General features: G+C 33.4%; 1 protein-coding gene, 1 non-coding gene and 2 pseudogenes across 4 annotated transcripts; all 4 read right to left on the bottom strand.

Annotated features, from left to right (window-relative positions):
* Positions 1-866: 866 nt before the first annotated feature.
* TRNAA-CGC (transfer RNA alanine (anticodon CGC)) lies at positions 867-939 on the bottom strand. The gene has a single exon. It is a non-coding gene; the product is annotated as a tRNA-Ala (tRNA).
* A 589-nt stretch (positions 940-1,528) lies between these two features.
* On the bottom strand, positions 1,529-4,569 carry LOC146887692 (cysteine proteinase EP-B 1 pseudogene; annotated as a pseudogene).
* On the bottom strand, positions 4,037-8,659 carry LOC114176058 (uncharacterized). Of its 2 annotated transcripts, XM_085670548.1 has the most exons (9): positions 8,047-8,659; positions 6,685-6,760; positions 5,933-6,166; positions 5,606-5,854; positions 5,300-5,512; positions 5,119-5,211; positions 4,941-5,042; positions 4,507-4,857; positions 4,037-4,275 (listed from the first exon to the last, which is right to left on the bottom strand). In XM_085670548.1, the coding sequence occupies exons 4-8, from the start codon at positions 5,765-5,767 to the stop codon at positions 4,636-4,638; spliced, it is 792 nt and encodes a 263-aa protein (XP_085526674.1). In that variant the 5' UTR covers positions 5,768-5,854; positions 5,933-6,166; positions 6,685-6,760; positions 8,047-8,659; the 3' UTR covers positions 4,037-4,275; positions 4,507-4,635. The 2 variants fall into 2 exon arrangements, with proteins under 2 accessions (XP_085526674.1, XP_027916765.2); XM_028060964.2 differs by lacking the exons at positions 6,685-6,760; positions 8,047-8,659 and having other exon boundaries at positions 5,606-5,760; positions 5,933-6,072.
* Positions 8,660-8,795: 136 nt separating this feature from the next.
* Positions 8,796-19,259, bottom strand: LOC114176059 (uncharacterized; annotated as a pseudogene). Its single transcript, XR_014993366.1, has 7 exons — positions 17,894-19,259; positions 11,748-12,737; positions 11,358-11,665; positions 11,171-11,276; positions 10,268-11,092; positions 9,419-9,533; positions 8,796-9,270 (listed from the first exon to the last, which is right to left on the bottom strand). The product of XR_014993366.1 is annotated as an uncharacterized LOC114176059 (transcript).
* Positions 19,260-20,408: the final 1,149 nt, after the last annotated feature.

Raw genomic sequence — 20,408 nt, 5'->3', positions numbered from 1 at the left:
AGTTTTGTTTGTTTTTGAGTGCAAAGGTCTAACAGTTAAATGCATTGCTAAGGATAATTAGTGTGTCACGTTTTTGTTTTTAATTAGTAGTTAGTAAGTCTTAAAAAAAAATCAAATGAGTCAATAAATAATATTATTGATTACACGAATAATATAACAAAAGTTATTTAGAATTATTGACACAGATAGACTTGTTGTCAACAAATAGATCATTCTACATAATTGTAACTTAACCAATCGAATAAGAAAAGAAAAAGCACATGGTAATAACTACCTTACGAGTGTTTGACCATGGACTTACATGGAAAACACTCCAAGTACCATTATATAGGTGTGTACCAATTGGCCCATATTACAATATTATTATACCTTGAAATAAAGGGCCCAATAATTGAATGATTCGAGTATAAGTACCATATAATATATTAACCAACTTGAAATAAGGGAAAGATAATATTCAATAGATATATACTGTTATATGATAAAAATAGAATCCATTTACAAATAACAGAACAATGATAATATGTATTACTATTCATAAGCCTAAAAAAGACTATAAATACATGTCATCACGAGTATAATTATCTCAATCAGTTTTACTCACAAATACTCACCTTAAACCTCTTACTCCCTAGAGGTGATTTGGAGTTTGATCATACATCAACAATCAAGTTAGTCCACCCTCGAAGACTGCTTCGCCAAACCCTTCTCAACATTAGTTCTATGTTAATCTTTGTTTTAAAAATGTTTTAGAAACATGATTTATATTTTTTTTCTTTCAAAAGGCTATTGAGTGTGAAAAAAAAACTAAAATAAGAAGAATATATTTGGAGGACATGTTTGTCAAACCAAAACAAAAATGGAAATGGAGATGCAGGGGATCGAACCCTGTGCCTCTCGCATGCGAAGCAAGCGCTCTACCAATTGAGCTACATCCCCTTTTGAAAAGATCACCAAGTTCCTTAATTGTGTTTTATCATTTTTTTTATTTATTGAAACTATTCTTACCAAGAAATCTGGGTTGAACATGTTCAACACAAGTAAATGATTATTTGCATACGGTAAATTTTTTTATATCATATGTATATATAATTAATTCAAAAAGATTTAATAGCTTTTACAAATTAATATACAATCCACTAAAAAAATATCATTTATCTTTAAAATTTATTAATGTAAAAGACTAATATCTTAGTTATATACGAGAAATGTCTTATTCATAGAAATTACATTAAAATGCATTGTTAAGGATCATTAGTGTGTTATGTTTCTGTTTTTGTTTTTAATTAGTAACTAGTAAGTCTTAAAAATGAAAAATCAAATATAAGACTATAAATAGTATTATTGATTGCATGAATAATATAACAAAAGTGAATAAGAATTATTGACACGGACAAACATGTTGTCAACAAATAGAGCATGCTACATTATTGTAGCTTAACTAATTGAATAAGAAAAGAAAAAAGAGCATGGTCATAGCTTCATATAGAAGGAATGAAAAATAAGCACTTAAGAGAGTAATGAGACCTTAGGGGGCGCTGGTGTCCTTGAGAATCTTCATGTAACCCTCCTCTCCCCATCCTTGGCCTTAGGAATTTCTTATCAACCAATATTTGCCATTTTCGTCCTCGCATACCCGATTGCAGTAACTGCATGGTTAAGTCGAGTTCCACACTAATCACCAGCGAAAACTCCTTCCTTGTAAAACAAAACTGCTTGTCCACTAGCATCAAGAATTACTGAGACAGGTTGGTTAGTCACTACCCGAAGAAGTTCGTCCTCCCTCTATGGAGGCACCGTCTGGAAACCTCTAATCCTAGCTACAAGATTCACATAATGGAAAGTATTAGTTATTTCCTTGTAAGGGTATTCTTCAATAGTTTCAAGACCTATGTTTTTTTATATACCCAAAGGTGTTTTCCAAGGATTCCACATGGCATCTGTGATAACAGGCATAATCCACCAATTATTGCTCAGACAACGAAATCAAGTTTCCAATTTTTATTTGGGTAATCCCCTCAACAATAGCCATAGATGAAAATGCCCAGCAAGTCCTTACCACCTCAAATCAAAGTGAAATATGTAGTAAAAACAAAGTATTTCAAAAGGAAAAAGAATTTTCCCAGTTTTGAGTCTTGGGACCGCCATGAAGATGAAGATGAGAAACGTGAATCTAGATTGGAGTTTTTATAGTGTGTAGCGCTTGCAAAAGATCTGAGTAAGTGTCTTTCCCTCTCACTGAAAGATCCGCACTCACCTTCTATTTCGGAGGTTCGTTGTTATCATCCTAGTGGTGGTTTATGTGAAGGATGGAAGGTTGAACCTTTCCTGCAAGGTTTGGATGGGGGACACGACTTTCGCAAGTTATACAGATTTTGTTAATTTATGATCGAAATAGACCAATCATAAAAAGCATAAAAACTCTATCATAGAATAAATTATCACAAGTATATTTAGAGTAGTTCCGAATACCCAAATAGCATAAGCAAACATGATTAGTAGTTAGGAATGATGTAGATGGAAGAGTGGGAAGACTGGTATCAGAACTGCGTGTGAGAGAATACTACACTCATCTTAGTAGGATATGCCTAAAAGACTGAATGCTAAAAAAAAGGAGCACATATTTAATGTCTTATTTCTTTTTCTTAAAACTAATTAATAGGATATCAATTTTATATCCTTGCTAGTAGAGACCGGAGACCTCTCAATAGGTTACTGTATAATATCACAGACTGTTCACTGAACAGTCCAACCCATCATGGACCATTCATCAAAGACCCAAAATTATGTATTATCCATAAAATTAATAACAATATGCAATATAATTGATGCTGACAAATAATATAATTTATTAATTAATGTTAATCCACAATAATAACAAAACAAAGAATAATAATTTTATATAATAAAATTATATAAAATACAACATTCTCTCACTTGGATAACGTTATTTAATAAATTAATTATATAAATTACAACACATGCATAAATACCAATTAAGAAATATAAACATGAATTATAAAGATAATATCCAATAAGGATACATATCATATGCTTAGATTTCATAAATAATGGATAATAAATAAGACAAACATAATAAATATGTGATCCCAAAATGGTTCATACATGTTTATATGCTAAAAGAGATGCAATGAAAATGACATCAGTGATAAATTTACATTTCATGAAAATCATAATAATATAAAGTGTAAACCTCAAACTCCCACTAACCCAGTACATCAAAAGACTTAACCACACCCATATGAGTTACATGATTTTGAAAAAAAAAATCCAATAGTTAAGCCTTTAGTTAGTGCACTTGCTAACAAACAAAAATTTTATATCAAGATGCTTTGAGCATTAGAAAGTATGTTGTTTTGAGAGATATGCATGGTAGCAATGTTGTCACAATATATCATAAGTGGTCTATAAATACTTTCAACAATTTGAAAGTCAGAAATCAAATTTTTAAGCCACATGACTTGACAATAGCTTCACAACAAACAACATACACTAAAAAAAAAAAGCTAAATTGTGGAGGTTTTAATTTCGTTTAGTGGGGGGTTTTTACCTTTCACAAAATAATTTGCAGGGGTTTTTCAAACCTCCACAGTTAGGTTCCCCACAAGTTATTTGTGGAGGTTTTCTATAACCCCTGGTATCATGTTTATATTGTGGAAGTTTTTTAATGGAGGGTTATAACCTCTCCTATTCATGACTATTATTTTGTAGAGGTTTAAAACCTCCTTTATTTCCATAAACCTATTTGATTCGAAAATTCCTATTTTTCATTTTTTTTTGTGGGGGTTAATACCCTCCTCAATTTGAGGATTATACTGTAAAAATTTTAACCTGTTTCGTTTGTATTATTTAATTTGTAGATTTAATCCTGTATTTTTCTTGCACTATTCAAATCTCATAAAAAAACAATATTTTGTTTGTAATTAGAATTTTCTATTATACTTGACAATGTATGTCATCATTTGAGGTACTTATATTTTTACATCAACAATATTTTTTGTAAACTTCAATCAAATACTTCAACCAAAGTTCTCAAATATATATCTTTAGAACTTTTGATTCTCAAAATCAACATATTAACATAAAAGCAATTTAAATTGAAACAATTACAACTTAATCCATACTTACTCAAAGTTCATAATACACTAAAATAGTTTCATCCTAAAAAACATCATCAACACCCTAAATGTTGCTACCACCAGATGATCCTCTTGTACCCATAGAAGACTCGGGCTCATTTGCATCACCGGTTTGCTGAAATTATAAAAGATAAATATTAGTTGCAAGAAGGACGTCAACCTCAAATCATGAAATCAACATGCATATACTAAAATAGTTTATTACTAGATCATTGACCTACACAAAAATCATGATTATTTGGTATCGATGATTAACTCACACCGATACAGTATAATTCTTGTATCAAAAATCACATCACAAATAAGTACCAAGATAATTAGTTTCCAAAGGCTGGACATAACTTACTTGTGGTTGAGGATCAAAGAAGGCAGTTAATTCATCAGGGATCTTTCCTTCCTTCATTATCATGTAGGCTTTTAGTGCACCCAAGGTGGTTTGAATTTGGGATTCTAAATTAGTGTACTTTTGTTGCCACTAATCAGAAGATGTTGATGATGTGGCAGCACTAGATGAAGCAATGCTTAAATCCGAAAGTTGAAATCTTGTATTTCTAAATGAGTTAGTAGGAGCTGCTCCTAAACCCATGCATCGCACCCTCCCAAAATGCTCTGGGCCTAACACTTTACCAACAACATCATTAGGGGAAACCTCTGATTCATCATTAGTGCTTTGAGTAAAACCCACTTCAATTTGTTCCTATAGGCATACAACAATATGTAGTGAAAACGCTAAACATTTAAGGAAAATGCACAAAAATATCACATTATGGTACAACTAACCGATATAGCCTTTGCCGCATCATTTACAAATGATCCATCCTTTCTTTTATGAGTATCAATGTATAACTTTCCCCGACTAGGCAGCTGTCCAGTTTCCAAAAACTAAATAAAAAGAGAAGTTAAGTTAAATAGTAAAAATTAAAAAATAGTAAAGTGTCATGTTAACTAATATCATTACCATCTCATGTCTTCTTCTTGACATAGGTTTAGAACCACCGGTATGAGGAATTACTTGCTTTTTGCGATTTTCTCTATTTTTTTTACAAATCTCCTATGAATAAAAAAATTGTAAGTTCACACAACAATAGAAAAATATCTACACAAACAATTCACAACATTCAAAATAATGTAACTTGTACCAATGTTTCCGGTTTTAGATGATAAGTAACAAAATGAGCCCATTGAGTTATGTTTATACCATTTGGCACATTACTTATGATTTCATTTTTTCTTTTCGTTAGATCATAGAACTCATTCCATAAATTCTGCCTATGTGCAACCCACTTCCTACCAAGAGTTAGTTTGCAATACCGTTGTGCACTAGCTTCACCAGTCTTAAAACAAAATCGAGGCTTTTGAAAAAAGAAGACATAGTTAGTGTGTAAACATTTGAGTAAATGTAACATTTACAAAAGATATAAGGTCAAACATGCATAAAGATATACCTGTAATATTTCCTTAAAGCATTCCAAGAAGTAAGTGTCAGGCATGCCTATTTTCCCAGACCATCTTTCAAAATTAATTGGAAACAAATTACAATCAATTGCCAATGTACCACAATATCCTGCAAGCACGCCTTGTCCTTCACCAATTGCCATGCCTAACATCAAAGTCCACAATGATGCGTTCCCCAAGAGGTAAGTTATTTACTTCTCTGACCTTCACCTTAATTTTCTTGATAACTCCTTCTAAGTCTTTAACCATAAAACAACTTACTTAACCATAAGTAAAATTTTAAAAATTATGGTCATGTAAAAATAAATATGACATACCTATTGCATGAACAGTCCAATATGATGAAGATTCACGTCGAACATGTTTTGTAGATGTTTCAGGTTGCTGTGAGTTCTCGGTGGGCAATGAGGAATCTATTGGTGGTGTTGTGCTCATTGAAGTGTGTGATGAGGTTTAATTTGTTGGTGCAAGATTTGTTGATGGTAAAGAATAGGCTGGAGGCTGAAGTGATGATTTTTGTGGATTTCGGAAACGCTTCACCTTTGGCATGGCTACATATATTTATGAGAAACCAAAAGTGAATCACAACAGTGAAAACTAGATATAAAGAATGCATGGGGATTATCCACGAGGAAAAAAAGTTTATTCAGTGAAACTGGGTCAAAGTATCTACAAATTAATAACTTAGTTTAAGAGTACTATGTAGTCTTAAGAAAGTAAGTGATTGAGAATTTTTGACAATATTTATTTCATGCTTCAAATAAGAAAAAAAGAATAATACAGCAAAGACTCAATGTTCTAAAAGAATCTTCGATCACACCACAAAAAGTTGAAAATAAATGCTACAATTTTGTTAAATCATATGTTAGGTCAGTAAGTCATGTTTGAAATAGAGGAAAAAAATAATTGAATGAGTGGGGAGGGTAGGGAGTGTGATACAGGAATCATGCAGTGTGGCCAAAAGAGTGCGGCCAAAAGAGAGAAAAGGAGTACATACGAAAGGTGGGTAGTTCTAAATCAAGGAAATTAGATAGTATTTTGGAAAATCAAATCCAAGGGTGAGACTTACCTGCAGCTTGATCACTTTCAGCTGGGGGAGTACAACAGGAAAACCAAGTGAAATCCAAGGGTGAGTACCCTCAAACCTATTTACATGCAATGAATTTGTCATTACAAAAGAAGTACATCAAGGTCATTCTTTGGTAGATGGTCAGTAAATTGACATTAACCAAGTTAACTTTTTCACATTTGAGATAGAAAACCAAAATGTACTGGACACATGTACAATACCATATAATATATACATATGGTAAATTTTAGATGTTACAACACACTGACATCACTGTAACATAATATATAAAATTAATATAAAGCCCAAATCTTAAATTAAAGGGGTGAATCAAAATTTCAAAACTGTATGAATCACTATAAACATAATAAAATACTCATTCAATTGATATGACATTCCTATTTATATTCATACACAGTCTGTTTAGTTTAGCAAGGTCAAACTGAGGTTGTAGGGGACTTGGCTAGCATTTTTTCACTCACTTCTGGTCTTTTTAATACACTACTTTTAAAGTAGTAATGTTTGAGCTTATGATGTACACATTACTGTTTTTTCTCTCATGTTTATCCTCAGCTATCTTAATTAAAGTCTTATTTTATCCTCTCTCAAACAAAAGCCAAAATGTATTATACATGTTTCACTTAAAAAACTAAAAGTTCACACTTATAGATGTTGTGGCATGTTACCATTACATTATTATCTTGATAAAAGATACTGCTGAGTCTAGAGCACCAATATGTCTAGAGGACCACTTGTAAAGTAAACATGGAAACATAAGCAATACATGAGAATGCATGGAATATATTTATTTATAAGGAAAAGAAAGCACAAGCCATTTCATATTTATGTATTGAGTAACCATCTAACCCACTATTTATTATTTTTTGCCAGTCAAATTAAAAAAATGAAAATATACAAAATACATAAGAATATTCAGACCATTTTAGTAATTGAGATTACCTACATTTCAGCAGCAGGGATAAACTACCCAGAATAAAGTAATAGACATAAACATGTCCAATGGGATAAGATAAGCCACAACATATGACACATTAAAACAAGAGGTGATTTACCTCTTATTATAGCTTTAATCAATAGGAATAAAAAGAAGGAAATATAGCATTAACACACAAGATTAAATTGTCATAACATTATACGAAAAAAGTTCTAGTTTACACTTCAATATAAAGGTTAAGGAAAATAGTTTACTCCTTGATTACTTGTTACTTGGTCACAATAAAAATGATAACTTTATATAGTACAAAAGTATCCTGATATAAAAATTCAGTTTTCCATGTATGTAAAATGGAATCACAAAAGCATAAAACATGAAGAAGTTCATGCAAAGGAAGGTGTACATACGAGTATATGCCAAAGTTGCTCAGTACTCCATAGTTAGGAATTTCACCAGAAAAAAAATTGATAGTCAAGTTCCTAAGACAGGGAGGAAAAAATGAATCATAAAGTGTAGAAGCAAGCTCAAAGAATCATAAAGAAATAGAGAGAAAAGCAAGGATTGTGATATTATTTGCACATTTAGGTATTAAATTATCAGTGCCTCACATATTGAAGGACCAAATTGATGATTAGTGTTGTCTTGGTTAACCCTTTATAGGAACTAAACACATGATAGCTAACTCTGAGTAAGGCTGTTATAATTTCTGCACATACTTGTTTGTAAAGATGATAATAGAGTCTTTTGAGAGAAACTGAAGAAGTGGTCATGATTATTTTATTATATTTTTCAATTTAAACAATTCACAGTTAAAAATGAAACATTCACAGATTTCAGTGAGAGAAAAGGAATTGAGGACAAAACAAGCACTGTTGCCATTAAATCTACCCACACTAATAACAGATTAGCACCCAATACAATTGCAGCTATATCACACACTAACTACCTACACTAAAATACAAAAGAAGCACAATAAAGCTTTGAGCAAATCTAATGTAGAAGCAAGTATTCCTTCTCTTCTTTTCTTTCTCTTTATTGATAAGATATTACTACTTTTACAATACTGCCAGACAGAAGAGATAAGAAGACCTATACTTAATTACCAACCCCAAATGTTTAAATTGACTTTTTATTATATAAAGACAATTTACAGCTATCCCAGGACTTTATTTGGCTCTTTTCTTTATTAGGAATTGAACCCTAAAACTTCATTTTACTTTATTCACATTCCAACCTTTTAAACCAAGTTGATAGGCTTAGATTCTCATAGCACACTAAATAACAAACAGTATATGACAAAGAGGGAGAATAGTGGCATTTGATCTCATCACTCTACTGCGTGGTGTAGACCTACCTCACTTGAAGGGAACACTGTCACAGCTTATAGAATTTGATTATAGAATTTGATGATTCACTTGATGAAAGTACCAAGTGACTGTAACAGAAAAAATCTTTTACAGCATGTCTATTTTCAGTTTCAGTTTCAGCATCATTTACAGAAAAAATCATGATGGATAACATAAAAGCACTGCAATTTATAGGAAATTAATAAATACTTCTTTAGGAGTGAACCATTTCACTTACAATGCTCTTAGATCAGAACAATTGGTAAGTTCACAACAAGGTCAGACCTAACAGATGAAAAAAAATGCTTTAGATAGTTAAAGTTCACAACCAGAATGCATTTATTCTCCCCCCACAAAAAGGAAAAAAAACTAAACAAAAAGTATAAAAGAGAATTTGTAGCAGAGAAAAAAATAAGAGATTCATAGTTCTAACCATCCAGGGTGAGAGCAAGAGAAGAAGGACTGAAAACAACAGAAACCACCTGTGGAGCCTTCAATATATGCTCTCTGTTGCAGAATTGATTCTGACAAAATGAGGTTTATAAACTCTACAAGGACAAATTGGTTAACATCTTAATTATTGAGAAAAGTCAACTAAGAATATGAAGCAGAAAATTCTAAAGAAAATTCTTGACACCATTAATTCCAAATACTCAATTGCTCTATCCATCTTTTTCTATTGACAAAACCCATGAAGCAATAGATTGTAACTCAAGGAATTTGGCACACAACCATGCTTTGGCATTTTCTCCAAGACATCAATTGCTCTTCCCAGTAACCGTTTCCGGCACAAGAAGTTAATCAAGATATTGAAAGTAAAAACACTAGGGACACAACACTAGTTCTTATTTCCATCAGTTCTTTTTGAGACTCTCTCATACCCACTTACACAAAACTATACTAATAACAATCTCTTCTTCCTGCAGGTAGTTGGAGATTCCATTGCGTTGGGTGTAGGACTGTTGGGTGTACATCTTATTAATAACCATTAGGTCTTCATTGTTTATTAGTGGTACATGCTTGCCGAAAGATTTTTGCTCACTAGATAGTTAAAGTTCACAACCAGAATGCATTTATTCTAAGCATTTTTCAAAGTACCCAGAATGCATTTATTCTCCCCCCCCCCCACAGAAAGGAAAAAAAACTAAACAAAAAGTATAGAAGAGAATTTGTAGCAGAGAAAAAAATAAGAGATTCATAGTATATAAGTTATAACTTGTGAAGAGAACCAAAGAAGAAAGAGAACTAGAGAAGAAAGAGAATCAGAGAATAAAGAGTACACTTTTTATTATAGGTTCTTTATATATATGTCCTTCCTAACCTGAAATTGACAAGAGGAAGCAACATTAAGAAATCAAACATGAGTCAAGTATACATGCATTGAAAATAACTTTGAATATAAAAAATCATTACCTTTAAGAAAAAAATTATTACTAATTATTTTTTCAACTCATACATTTGAGTCAAGGATATCACCATCTAAATGGTTTGTAGCCAATTTCACATATTCATTGTCATTACTATAAAATTTCTCTAGCTCTTGATCTTGGTATGGCTCATTTTCATACACCTCTTCTACTATTTCTCCCATTTCATACAAATCTCTTGGCTTTAAATGCACAACAACACTCCATCCTTTATTGACCACATCATCTACATAATATACCATTTGTGCTTGAGATGCCAAAATATAAGGTTCATGTTCTTCACGATCTCCAATATGAATTAGTCTATCAAAGTTAACACAATTAAAATTCCATTGATCCTTTTTATATCCTCTTTCTCGTGTAGTATCTGCCCACTTACACTTGAAAAGAACAACTTTGAATAGACCATAATAATTAAGCTCAATGATATCCTCCAACTTTCCATAATAAGATAAGTCTACTTGCCTTAAGTTCCTGTCAACACTGCTTGATACACAAGCTGTATTAGATGTTAAAAACACACCACTATTTTGTGTTCTCAATCCCTCATCTCGAGTCAATGTTCGAAATTTAAACCCATTGATGTTGTACGCAGTAAATCTGTTAGCATTTTCCAATGGACCTCGTGCTAGAAACTTTAAGTCATTAGACATTGTATTTGTTCTTTCTGGATTCATAATCTAAATAAAGAAGTTATGTTAGCCATAATTGAAAGAAAACATAGTAAATAACAGAAAGTGTACTATTTGATAACCCACCCGCCTTTGAAACCAATCAACAAACTCTTTATACACTCTAGTTTCAATCTCAATGGTTGAAGGTCGCCTTCCCCTTGAACTTCTTTTTATTAGTTGTCTAAATTCACTACATATATAATCAAACAACATGACTAATATAATTTAATTAGTTTAAATACAAATCACACACTTAATGTAGATTACTCACTCAACAAATGATGTGACTATTGCACAATTTAAAAGCACATATCGATGGGCTTGTAGTTTTGCATCTGAGTTAAAGTAAAATTTGAGGAACCTCCTACTGGCTTCCCACCTTGTGGGAAGATAGATGGCAGAAAAGGCTCATTATCACCTGTTTTATCACAAACACGTCTTGGTCTATTGAACCTTGTCTCTATATCTTCAATGTATCTAGAACAAAAGGTAAGAGACTCTTAAGCTAAGTATCCCTCAGCTATAGAACCTTCTGGTTTTGCCTTGTTTCGTACAAAGGTCTTTAAATAACCTAATTCCCTATAATAATGAGAAATAATTAGAGTAAAAAACTTGGATATTTATGATAATGATACCTTAATCTAAAAGTACTAAGCATTACCTTTCTATAGGATACATATATCGATAATGAACTGGACCTCCAAGTTTTGCTTCCTCCACCAGATGGACAGTTAAATGAACCATAACTGTGAAGAATGATGGTGGGAATAACATCTCTAAGTGGCAAAGTGTTAGCACAATGCGATCTTGAAGCATTTCAAGTTCTTGTGGATTTAAACTTTTACTACAAAGGACTTTAAAAAATGAGCAAAACTCCACCAAGGTTGCAGTGACATGGTTTGGTAACAAATTACGTATTGCCAGCTCCATAATAATATGGCAATCGTGACTTTTTAGCCCGAATATTTTTTATTGCACCTCATCAACACATCTAGAAATGTTACTTGAGTAACCATCCGGTACTATAACATTTTTCAAAGTATTGAGAAACAACTTTTTGGTATCACGAGTTAGTGAAAACAAAGCAAGGTGATATCTTCCATTATCATCTGGCCAAAGATCCTCTCTTATGCCCATTTCCTTCAAATCTTTCCTAGCATTTACATTGTCTTTCGATTTAGGCTTTTCATTTAACAAAGTATACACCAAATTGTCAAATACATTTTTTTCAATATGCATGAAATCTAAATTATGGCGTAACAAATTAGACTCCCAATATGTAAGTTCAAAGAAAATGCTTCTTTTTTTCCATTGTTTAACTTCTTCTCTAGATCTTTTTCCTCTACCATCCAAAATTACTCCTCTCCCAAATGTAACATTAATATTTTCAACTTGCCTAAAAATGTCAGATCCTGATAATTTTAGTGGTGGATTCCTTGTTTCAGTGCTTCCATCAAAGCGAACACGATTCAATCTAAATCTATGGTTTCTACTCAAAAAGCGACGATGCCTCATAAAACACCACTTCTTACTATAAGGAAGACGACAAGGTTTTGCATCAAAGTTACAAGTAGGGCAAGTTAAACATGTGTGTGTGTACCAACCATATAAAATTCCTAGGCCAGGAAAGTCACTAATTGTCCACATAAGATGATGAAAGATTGACCCCAACCAAGGATGAAGGCACATGCTTAAGAAGACTAAGCATGTTTAGAAAGGAAGTTCACTAATCCTTCATCCCTTTCATTTGTGTTTGTTATTTTTGATTCCCTAAGTTGACTTAGTTGAATCAACTTTAGTTGACTTGTTGACCTTTGACTAGGTTTGACTTATTGACTATAGTTGACTTGACTTAAGCCAACATGCTATGTACCTATGTACCTTTGGTCTCCTTTGTTTTTAGCACACTATGGCCACTTTCTAGAGACATATGAGACACATTCTTGGTCTCCTTTTGTGCTAGAACGAAATTAGCCTTGCACACACCATAGTTAGCTCTTTTGTCTCTCATTTTTGTAACCTTATTTGACCTAGTTTCTAGAAGCTAGGGTTAGGTTTTTGTAGAGACATCCTTAGGTATCTTTTATTTGCTTAGAGGCCCCTAAACTCTTCTATATAAGGGGTGCTCCTAGACATGTAAAAGGGTTGAACATTTTGAAGTAAAAACACTCTTGTGTCTCAACCACTTGTGAGAGTTTCCTCCCTTGGGAGTGAAACTTTTAAGCCTTATCTTGCATAGCAAGTGGCGGCACACATCCACTCATCTTCAAGGTTGCCATGGCTTCTAGCCTAGCCTTGTAGTGGCGTGCTTCTCACATTTTTACCATTTCTTTCCTTTCCATTTTATGTTTTCTTCTTCCTTTAATTGTTCTTGGTTTTCTATGGTTTATGTGCTTTCCATTTCCTTTTTGTTTTGAATCAATTCATCATCTTATTCTCTTGAGCTTTGTGAAAGGAACCTTCACATCTAGATAGCTTGCTATCTTAATGTCCAGTGGGGATTTCGCTTAGCTTTCTTAATCAACTCACACCATATTCAATCATCTTAAAAGGGAACAAGATAATCCTTCATCATTTGGTATCTAGAGCTTTGGTTGTCCTTGAAGATGGTGTTTTTCATGTGCTAATCTTGTCTTGTTGTAGCTATCTTTGTATGGTTCAAATCCACTTCCATTGCACACAAAAACAATGCTGGCAGAAATTGTTCACGATTTTAAAAGATTAAACTGCACCTGCTCAGTGATCCAAAAATTACGTTCTTGATGTCAAAAGAAAGCTCTGTTAGTCTAGTTTCTAACAAAAAAAGAACCAATGCATTTGGAGTTCTGTGGAGAGAGTTATGATCAAATGAGTGAGCAAAGGTCAGAGCTGCCGAGAATACGAAAAACAACGTTTTCAGGTTATGTTGTGGCAATTTTTGCTTCGGTTTTGTGATGCTTTAACTCCTAAATCTGGTTGGATAACATGTCTTTTGATGCTTAGTCTTTGAGCCTCAAATCCATGAGTTTAAATGCATGATAGCTACATGTTTGTGTCTTTGTGTATGTCATGTTGAGTCTTTAAATGTGTCTAACTTTTGCTTGAGTCATATGTCATATGCTTCTTTGAGTTTTCTTATTCTTATTTCTAAGTATTTGAGCTATTGCATGAGATCTATGCCTTTTGTTGTAGCATGCTCCTTGAAATTGATTTTGACCTAATTTTAAGGAACTAAGTGTTCAAGACACCCTAAAACATCCTTCTAATCATTTTAAGTACCTAGTTTTGAAAAGAAAAAGTGTTTTCAACACCAAAAACAGTTTGGCCGAGAGCTAATGTGTTGCTTGGTAAATCCATTTGGCCATTTTTACTAGGTGTTATGCTACCAAATTTTATACTTGGATTTTGGGTGATATTGGCAAATTAGTTCCATGCTTTAACTTGGTTATCATCTTTCTTGGTGTATGCATAATTTGAGGTATAATCTTGGCTTGTTCAAATGCTTTCCATAGAGTCTTTAAAAGTGTTTTTCATTGCTTTAGTCTTGTTCAAGTTTTGTCTGTAAAACAAAATTTCCTTAGAAGTTAAACTTTCTTGTTTTTGTGCTTTTCTTGCTTGTCACTAGGTGTTCTTTGTTGTGTCTTAGTAGTTTTCTTTTCTTGAAACTCTTGGGGTGTTATGGCCGAATCACTTGTCTTGCATTTGAAAGGTTTTGAACAAGTTTTTAAAAGTGTTTGCTTCACTCCTTTGGAGGAGCTTTGAGTGTAGCCTTGCCTTGTTACTTTGGGAGAGTGATCTAAACACTTAGGTTACATTTTGGGTTGGAATTGGTCTTGGTTTTCATGTTGTCTAACTCCTAATTCATTTATTTTGTCTTGGCTTTGAGTGTTTTGTTGTAGGAATCATGGCAAGTTCATCAAATGCACCTACTCTAAACAAAAACAATACATTGATGAGATTACTTCGGGATTTAGAGTTCTCTAGGAAGGAGTCCTTTGAACAATTGAGAAAAGAAAAGGAGCAAAGTGACCTAAGAATCCAAGAGCACATTCAAAGGCTTGAAGCTAAAGAGCAAGAAAGAGAGGCTAGGAAAAGAGGGCATTCTAGGCGCAACCCATCACAAGAGAAGCAAACTCCAAAGATTCCTAAGTTCTATGGTGGAAGTGATCCAAAAATCTTCCTTGATTGGGAAGCTAAAGTTGATCAAATTTTCAATGAAAATCATGTAAAGGATCAAGCACAAGTTGATCTAGTAGTTTTAGGATTTTTGGAGTATGCCAATACTTGGTGCCATAAAGTTTGTAAGAATTATGACCAAGGGCCACCCGCGGGTTCTTGGATGGACATTAAAACTCTTATGCACGCTAGATTTGTTCCTCCCTCCTATAGGAAGGAACTTTCTTTGAAGCTCCAAAGGCTTCACCAAGGTTCTATGAGTGTGAGTGAGTACTTTAAAGAATTAGAGTCTCAAATGCGTAGGGTTGAAATAAAAGAAACTAATAAAGAGAAAATAAAAAGATTTGTGAGTGGTCTTAGGAGAGACATAAAAGACCAAGTAGAGTTGTATGAGTACTCCACTCTTGAAAATGTTTTCACACTTGCCCTTGGGATTGAAATTCAATTGAAAAGAAAAAGAAGGGCAAAAAAGAGTTACTCACCCAACCACTACTCTAGTCACTCATGGAAGGGAAATGATAAAAAGAAACATGATAAGTTCCCTTCTAACTCTCATCAAGAACCACCAAGTAAAAGTAAGTCACCAAGTGATCACATTCACCATTCCACTTCTCAAAGATCAAGTTCCATTAAATGTTTTAAATGTTTGGGTTATAATCACATTGCTTTAAATTGCCCAACCAAAAGGACCATGATCTTAAAGAAGAGTAATGATGTTGAAAGTCAACACTCATCTCCCCATTCTCTTTCAAAAGAATCTTTTTCCTCTAGTAAAACTAAAATTTTTGAGAAAGACCCTATGTTATTAAGGCGCATGATAGGTCAAGATCAAAGTGAGCTTGAGCCAACTCAAAGAGAAAACATTTTTCAATCTAGGTGCAAAATTAACAAATGGGTTTGCTCTCTAATTATTGATGGAGGAAGTAGTACCAATGTAGCTAGCACAAGGTTGGTGGAAAAGCTTAGCTTAGAGACCATTCCTCATGCTAAGCCCTACAAGCTTGCTTGGATAAGTAAAGAGGGAGAAATAGATGTCAATAAACAAGTCCTAATTAACTTCTCTATAGGAAGCTACAAAGATGAGGTGCTATGTGATGTTGTTCCCATGGAAGTCACACATATCTTACTAGGTAGGCCATGGCAATTTGATAAACAAACTTTACATGATGGCTATACCAACCAATACATTTTCTTCAAAAATGGGAAAAAGACAACTTTACTACCTCTATCACCTCAAGAAGTTAATAAGGATAGAAATATAATAAGAAAAGATAAAGAAGAAAAAGAAAAGGGGCAAGCTTTCACCAAGGTTTTACTTGCCTACAAAAAAATTCTTCCAAAGCAAGATGTGCATCACTCTTCCTTCTCTTCCCAAGCCAAAAAGGAAGGCCCAAAGCATAAGCAAGAGAGGAAGAGTAGTCTAGAAAATAAAGATGGCATAACCAAAGCTAGGGGTAATACCCTTAGAAAGGATGAAACAAAAGCTCATAAAAGGGAGGCGCAAATCCTCCCCCAAATCAAGTCAAGTTCCATCTACAAAGGCTTCAAGAATTTGTGGTCAAATTCTCTCCAAGAAGGGGAGGATGATGAAGGATTGACCCCAACCAAGGATGAAGGCACATGCTTAAGAAGACTAACCATGTTTAGAAAGGAAGTTCACTAATCCTTCATCCCTTTCATTTGTGTTTGTTATTTTTGATTCCCTAAGTTGACTTAGTTGAATCAACTTTAGTTGACTTGTTGACCTTTGACTAGGTTTGACTTATTGACTATAGTTGACTTGACTTAAGCCAACATGCTAATCTATGTTTATTTGCTATGTAGGTTAATTAGGAGTAAGAAAGCAATGCTAGGTGGCGCATGGTGATTGGGGAGCATAAATGATGTGGAGGAGAGAGTAAAGCAAAGGCATAAAGCATAAAGAAAAAGGCATAAAGCAAGTGTACCTATGTACCTTTGGTCTCCTTTGTTTTTAGCACACTATGGCCACTTTCTAGAGACATATGAGACACATTCTTGGTCTCCTTTTGTGCTAGAACGAAATTAGCCTTGCACACACCATAGTTAGCTCTTTTGTCTCTCATTTTTGTAACCTTATTTGACCTAGTTTCTAGAAGCTAGGGTTAGGTTTTTGTAGAGACATCCTTAGGTATCTTTTATTTGCTTAGAGGCCCCTAAACTCTTCTATATAAGGGGTGCTCCTAGACATGTAAAAGGGTTGAACATTTTGAAGTAAAAACACTCTTGTGTCTCAACCACTTGTGAGAGTTTCCTCCCTTGGGAGTGAAACTTTTAAGCCTTATCTTGCATAGCAAGTGGCGGCACACATCCACTCATCTTCAAGGTTGCCATGGCTTCTAGCCTAGTCTTGTAGTGGCGTGCTTCTCACATTTTTACCATTTCTTTCCTTTCCATTTTATGTTTTCTTCTTCCTTTAATTGTTCTTGGTTTTCTATGGTTTATGTGCTTTCCATTTCCTTTTTGTTTTGAATCAATTCATCATCTTATTCTCTTGAGCTTTGTGAAAGGAACCTTCACATCTAGATAGCTTGCTATCTTAATGTCCAGTGGGGATTTCGCTTAGCTTTCTTAATCAACTCACACCATATTCAATCATCTTAAAAAGGAACAAGATAATCCTTCATCATAAGAGCTACTCGCATCCTAAAAGTTTCATTCAATGAAGAATCAAAGGTCTCCACACCATCATTCCATAGCTCACGTAACTCATCCACAAGGGGTTGTAAGTACACATCAATATTATTTCCTGCCATTTGCTTGCCTAGAATGATCATGGATAGGATCAATGAAGTGTGCTTCACACATATCCATGGTGGAAGATTGTATGGAATTAAAAACATTGGCCAAATACTATAAGTAGAACTCATAGTACCAAAAGGATTAAAACCATCACTAGCAAGGCCTAAACGAACATTTTGAGGATTAGAAGCAAACTCATGACGCAATAAACTAAATGTTTTCCCTTGGATGCCTTATGAACCCATCCTTGTTCTCTAAAGAATGCCATCTCATATGCTCTGCAGTTTTAGAACACATAAACAATCTTTGCAATCTTGGTTTCAATGGAAAGTAACGCAAAACTTTTGCAGGTTGCTTTTTTTTCTTCTTTGGGTTCCATCTAGATGTACCGCAATGTTTGCATGTTTGCAAATCTTTTTCATCATCTGTTAAATATAACATACAATCATTCGGACATGCATCTATTTTGGTATAGTTAAGACCAAGTTTGTTGATGGTTTTCTTAGCCTCATAAAAAGAAAGAGGCAAGTTTGCTTCATTAAATGAATCTTTTAACAAATCTAGGATCATAGTCATTGCCTTGTCACTTAATCCACACAAAACCTTGATGTGATATAATTTGATTACAAACTCTAATTTTGTGTACTTGCTCCCGTCACACAATGTTTGATTTCCATCATTGAGAAACTCAATAAACTCATTATGATCCTCCTTTGGCCTTTCATTCAAAACATCATCTACACCCAATGGTTGTGTTCTGCCTAGATTAGTACCTTCTTGCCTATAGTGCCCAAATGCTTCATTGATCATTGTTTCCATTGGATTTTCATAATGAAATGCCTCTTGTATATCATCTTCATTACTAGAAATATCTTCTATTTGTTTCTCACCATGAAGATTCCATATAACATAATTTTTGGGAAATGCTTTTAAAATCAAGTGCTCCTCAACTACGCCTCTAGTTTGCCATTTCATAAACCCACATTTGGGACATGGGCATTTAATTGTATCTCCAACAACCCCATTTTCAAAAGCAAAATCTAAGAATTTTTTTAAACCAATTGAGTATTCAATTGTATTCCGAGGTTTAACAATCCAAGATTTATCCATTGAAATAGATACCTAAACAAAATGACAATGAGTATTTTATAAAATACACAAACACTTATAAAACATAGAAGAATATAAGAAATATGGTTCACCAATAACTAAATAAGAAATATGGTAAATTAATGTGCTCTAAAATTGAAAGGAAATACTAATAAAGATACTAATAAAGATACACATAATGTATTATAAAAAGACTATTCAAAAAAGTAAATTATATTCGATTAATTCGTTAGGAAATGTACGACATACTTCTTTTTATGATTGGAGTGATGCATGTGCAAGTATATATAATATGGTGGATGATTATTACTATATCATGCTGCTTAATATCAGAGGCTATTATTTTTAGAAATGATTTTAATTTAGTAAATGATATGATGATGAGTGAATATTAATAATATTATATATGTATTGCTGATCTGTACGCATTTTTGTGTCCATTAGTATAATAATATCACGTGACCAAATGACAACAGAATGAAACCAGAAACAGAAACATTTTTAGGGTCCAATTATGCAGAGAATTCTTTTGAAATACACACACCTCTTCTATTTCAAATAATCTTTTCAGTAAGTATATTTTCGAAAACCGATTTTCGGTGACCCAATACACACCGTAACAGTTCACCCCACTCTGAAAAACACACCTAATACTTGGTTATTACCTGCAGCGACGTATCTCCTTCTTCAAAGACTAACAACGCTCCTTCAACAGCTTAACAATGCCAAACCGTAGCAACCACTAACCAACCTTCTCCAAGGATGAATCACCATTCTTTTGTTATTTCCCTAGTTGACAAAGAGTTAAGGATGAAACTGGAATTAAGTAAAATGATATGGTGCAGGAAGAAAAATGATAGGCTACATGAAATAATTGTCAATTCTGGAACAAGTGATTTCAATCCACATTTCATGTGGATATAGAATCCCATTCCATCATTTTTGTTTTTGACCACAACCATATTTGAAAAAAAAGAAGAAGATCCAAATCACCTTTTGTCATGAAAATTTTTAATTATAAGAATTAAGCAAGAACAAAGGAACACAAATCAGATAGAATCTTACAGGAAATATCATTTGCTAAGATATGAATTGAATGTGGATCCTTAGTCGCTACTTATAATTAAACCTTCCTATTCTTTCCTGAAAGCTTCATACTCAACTTTTTTATTAAATTTTTTTACATAGGTTATGGTTAATTTGATGATTGAAATTGCACTGTGAGGGCGATTTTGGATTGTGTTGGATGGGGGCTTTAATGGTGAGCGAGGAAGCATAAAGAAGGGATGAAATTGAA

Source organism: Vigna unguiculata, chromosome 3, assembly GCF_037176805.1.
Source record: "Vigna unguiculata cultivar grain cowpea cultivar isolate G323 ecotype 2 chromosome 3, ASM3717680v1, whole genome shotgun sequence".
NCBI lineage: Eukaryota > Viridiplantae > Streptophyta > Magnoliopsida > Fabales > Fabaceae > Vigna > Vigna unguiculata.
This window is presented reverse-complemented; position numbering and strand designations above follow the sequence as displayed.

Coding starts and splice junctions, on each gene's coding strand:
- LOC114176058 (XM_028060964.2), bottom strand. CDS start 6,050: ATGAGCACAACACCACCAATAGATTCCTCATTGCCCACCGAGAACTCA. Junction 5,513..5,605: donor GCTTTAAGGAAATATTACAG/GTATATCTTTAT, acceptor TTTTTTCAAAAG/CCTCGATTTTGTTTTAAGAC. Junction 4,858..4,940: donor ATGCGGCAAAGGCTATATCG/GTTAGTTGTACC, acceptor GTATGCCTATAG/GAACAAATTGAAGTGGGTTT.